Source organism: Trichechus manatus, unplaced genomic scaffold (genome assembly GCF_000243295.1).
Source record: "Trichechus manatus latirostris isolate Lorelei unplaced genomic scaffold, TriManLat1.0 scaffold00027, whole genome shotgun sequence".
In the NCBI taxonomy this organism is placed as follows: Eukaryota; Metazoa; Chordata; class Mammalia; order Sirenia; family Trichechidae; genus Trichechus; species Trichechus manatus.
This window is the reverse complement of record NW_004443963.1, coordinates 4,840,931-4,843,766: the sequence shown is the minus strand read 5'-3', so window position 1 is coordinate 4,843,766 and position 2,836 is coordinate 4,840,931. Positions and strand designations below refer to the sequence as shown.

Here is a 2,836-nt window from a genome sequence, read left to right as displayed (position 1 = left end):
TTATGTGCTATTACAGCCCCCTAAACTTCTTATTGGTAGCACTTATTAAAATTGTAATGAAATAACTAACTGCTTACCTAATTAGTTGTTTAAGTCTGATTTCCCTATTGGGATGTGAGCCTATTTTTTCATTGCATTTTCTCTAGCTCCTAGCTCAGAATCTCACACATGGCAATTGCTCAGCAAACATTCGCTGAAAGAATTAACAAATGAATGAAATAATCATAAAGATTTTAAGCCTGTGCATTAGTGTAGAGGCAGGTTATCTTGATGAATAGTCATAATCAGAGTGAAAATGCATGTAAGTAATGATACTAGTAGTAGACTCTTCACTTACATTGTTGGTTATGTTAAACTGTATGATCTGGTTGGCCATGCTTCTAACGTGAGGGGTTGAAATGAGAGTGGCCACTTCGAGCTGAAATGAAAACAATAGACAGGGACATTGAGAGCAGTATACAGATCCCTGATTTCTTAGTCTTCATTAGAAAAAAAAAATAGCCTTCGAGATCATGAAATAAATAATGGGTGCTTTGATGTCACGAGTTTTTGTGGCTTTGAAGATTCACTAACGGACTCATTATTCATGGCGGGTTCACTTAGAGATACAAATAAAGTACCATCATCATACTTTTTCTAGCACAAAAATATTGGAATTTAAGACCAGGCCTGATATCTTGAAAGCAGGGAAAAATAAAGGCAGGAAAAGTGAGACCAACCTGGGTAAATGGGACAATGTGGTATCTGACGAGTTCCAGAAGCTTCCGAGATCCCTGCAAAGAAACCAAAATACTTGTTTAGTCAATGAAGAAAGCACAACACTCCCCCTCTTGTGGGAGCCCCTCAAACTTTTAGTTAAAAAAAATAAAAAATCCATAATATGTTTCTTGGGAGATACAAGCTGAGAGAAAAACCCATTGCTGGCAAGTTGATTCTGACTCATAGTGACCCTATAGGACAGAGTAGAACTACCCCAGGGTTTCCAAGGAGTGGATGGTGGATTCAAACTGCCAACCTAAGGTGAGAGAAGTATCATCCAAAAGATAGCTACTCTGTGGCAAGGTCTGTTTTGAAAATACTATATACACCATCTCATTTAATCCTTCCGATAGCCCTGTGAGGTAGGGACTCTTTTTGCCCCATTTAATGTGTGATAAAGCTGAGTTTTAAAGACATTCTCAAAGTCACAAAGATGATTTAGGATGTAGGCTTAAGAATAAGCCCAAGCTCTCAGCCTCTCTGCTGCTCTGCCTCATTGTATCTGAAAGTCTAAGGCTACATTCTGGATTTCCTAAGACAGCTTCAATTATTATTTAGTTTCATTCTCTCCATAAATGCCTGTCTTGTCAGACCACATACTGGTTATTTAGGAATATGTGGTTATTGTTGGGAATACTTGGTCAGGGCACTTTCCCTTGTGGGCTCCTATGGTCTCGTGATCATCTTTCCTTCAAAGCCTTTTCCATGTGTTTCTCATACTTCAGAAAACTGGAGCAGCAGTGGAGAAAGAAGAGGGTCCTGGGGTGCAAGGAGGGGACTCTGAACCAGGTCAGCAGTCCTATAATTGTGGCGGAGCTAGAAAGAGCCTACAGGGCTGAGGAGGACGTACAGGTTAGGGAGGGTGTGGGGAGCACTCTTTTCTCCAGAACATTTCTGAGTAGCCTGTTTTGGGAGGAGAAGGCAGTGGCAGCAGTGGTCTGCTGGAGTATGTCTGCACTCTTCCACCTAAGGGAGAGCTGGGAGTTACAAGCTTCACAGCCTTTAAATTCCTCTACTTAAGTGGCACAGCCACGATTGTCTTGGTTTGCAAAGACGAAGGGTCATAAATTAAGATCATAATAACTGACTTGTTATTGCTGACAATATTTGTATTCCTAAATAACCAGTATGTAGTCTGACAAGCAGACGTGTACTTACGGAGAGAAGGGAACTGAATTATAATTGAAGCCATCTTAGAAAATCCAGAATGTAGCCTTAGACTTTCAGAGACAATGAAGCAGAGCAGTTCCAGGGACATGTCCCGACAGTATGAAGTTCTAGGCCGAAAAAAAGTCATGCTGAACCTGAGTTCCATTCACCCAGCCTCCTCTCTGCACTTGACCTTGGTCAATGACCTATACCAGGGAAGTTACCTGTAAACAGAATGACCACATGTCCTATTGTGTCTGGTGCAACCCTAGTTTACACTTGCTGTTCTGGCAGCCCCATTCACTGTCAAAGTGTCCTGTTATGGATGATAAATCACATGGCCACCATATCTATAAGCTAATAGAATTATGTGCAGAGCAGGGTTGCCAACAAGAATGTTGACGTTGACCACCAGTTAGCCAGCGCTGGACATGGTGCTTTCTGTAGCCCTGTTTCTATTACTTTGTGACCTTGAGCAAGTCACTTATCCTTCAGGTCTCAATTTCCCCTTATAATTGCTCCATGATACCAAGAAGTGGGACTTTGAATGCAGAAGCAATGCTCTTACAAGCTCGGAATACTCAGTGGCAGAAGGCGTGGGACGAGGTAGGTACTGCTAGGAAATGTCAGTCCACACTGGACTGCAAACTCCTGGAAGGCAGAGAGTGGGTCTGTCTGGCTTATTAATCACTGTGTCCCTAGCTGGCACAGTATGGGGCACACGTTGGGCCCTCCATAAACATTTGTAGGAGTCATTTGAAAGGCAGAAGGGCGGGATCTTGGGAAGAGCACTGAGCTGGCCCTCAGGAACCTGAGTTCCAATCCCTGTTCTGCTTCTGTGTGACCTTGAGCAAGTCACTTAACCTCTCTGAGTCTCAGTTTCACCTGCAAAATAGAAGGACTGGCATAGACCCTCTCTAGCTCTTTG

At 42.7% G+C, this 2,836-nt stretch overlaps 1 protein-coding gene across 1 annotated transcript in view; it reads right to left on the bottom strand.

Moving 5' to 3' along the window:
* STAB2 (stabilin 2) overlaps nucleotides 1-2,836 on the bottom strand; it is a 212,782-nt gene that overhangs the window by 130,537 nt on the left and 79,409 nt on the right. The window contains exons 14-15 of the mRNA XM_012554793.1: nucleotides 720-773; nucleotides 338-418 (exon numbers count right to left, since the gene is read on the bottom strand). Of these exons, the coding sequence (XP_012410247.1) occupies nucleotides 338-418; nucleotides 720-773 (135 nt within the window). The remainder of the gene's footprint in view (nucleotides 1-337; nucleotides 419-719; nucleotides 774-2,836) is intronic.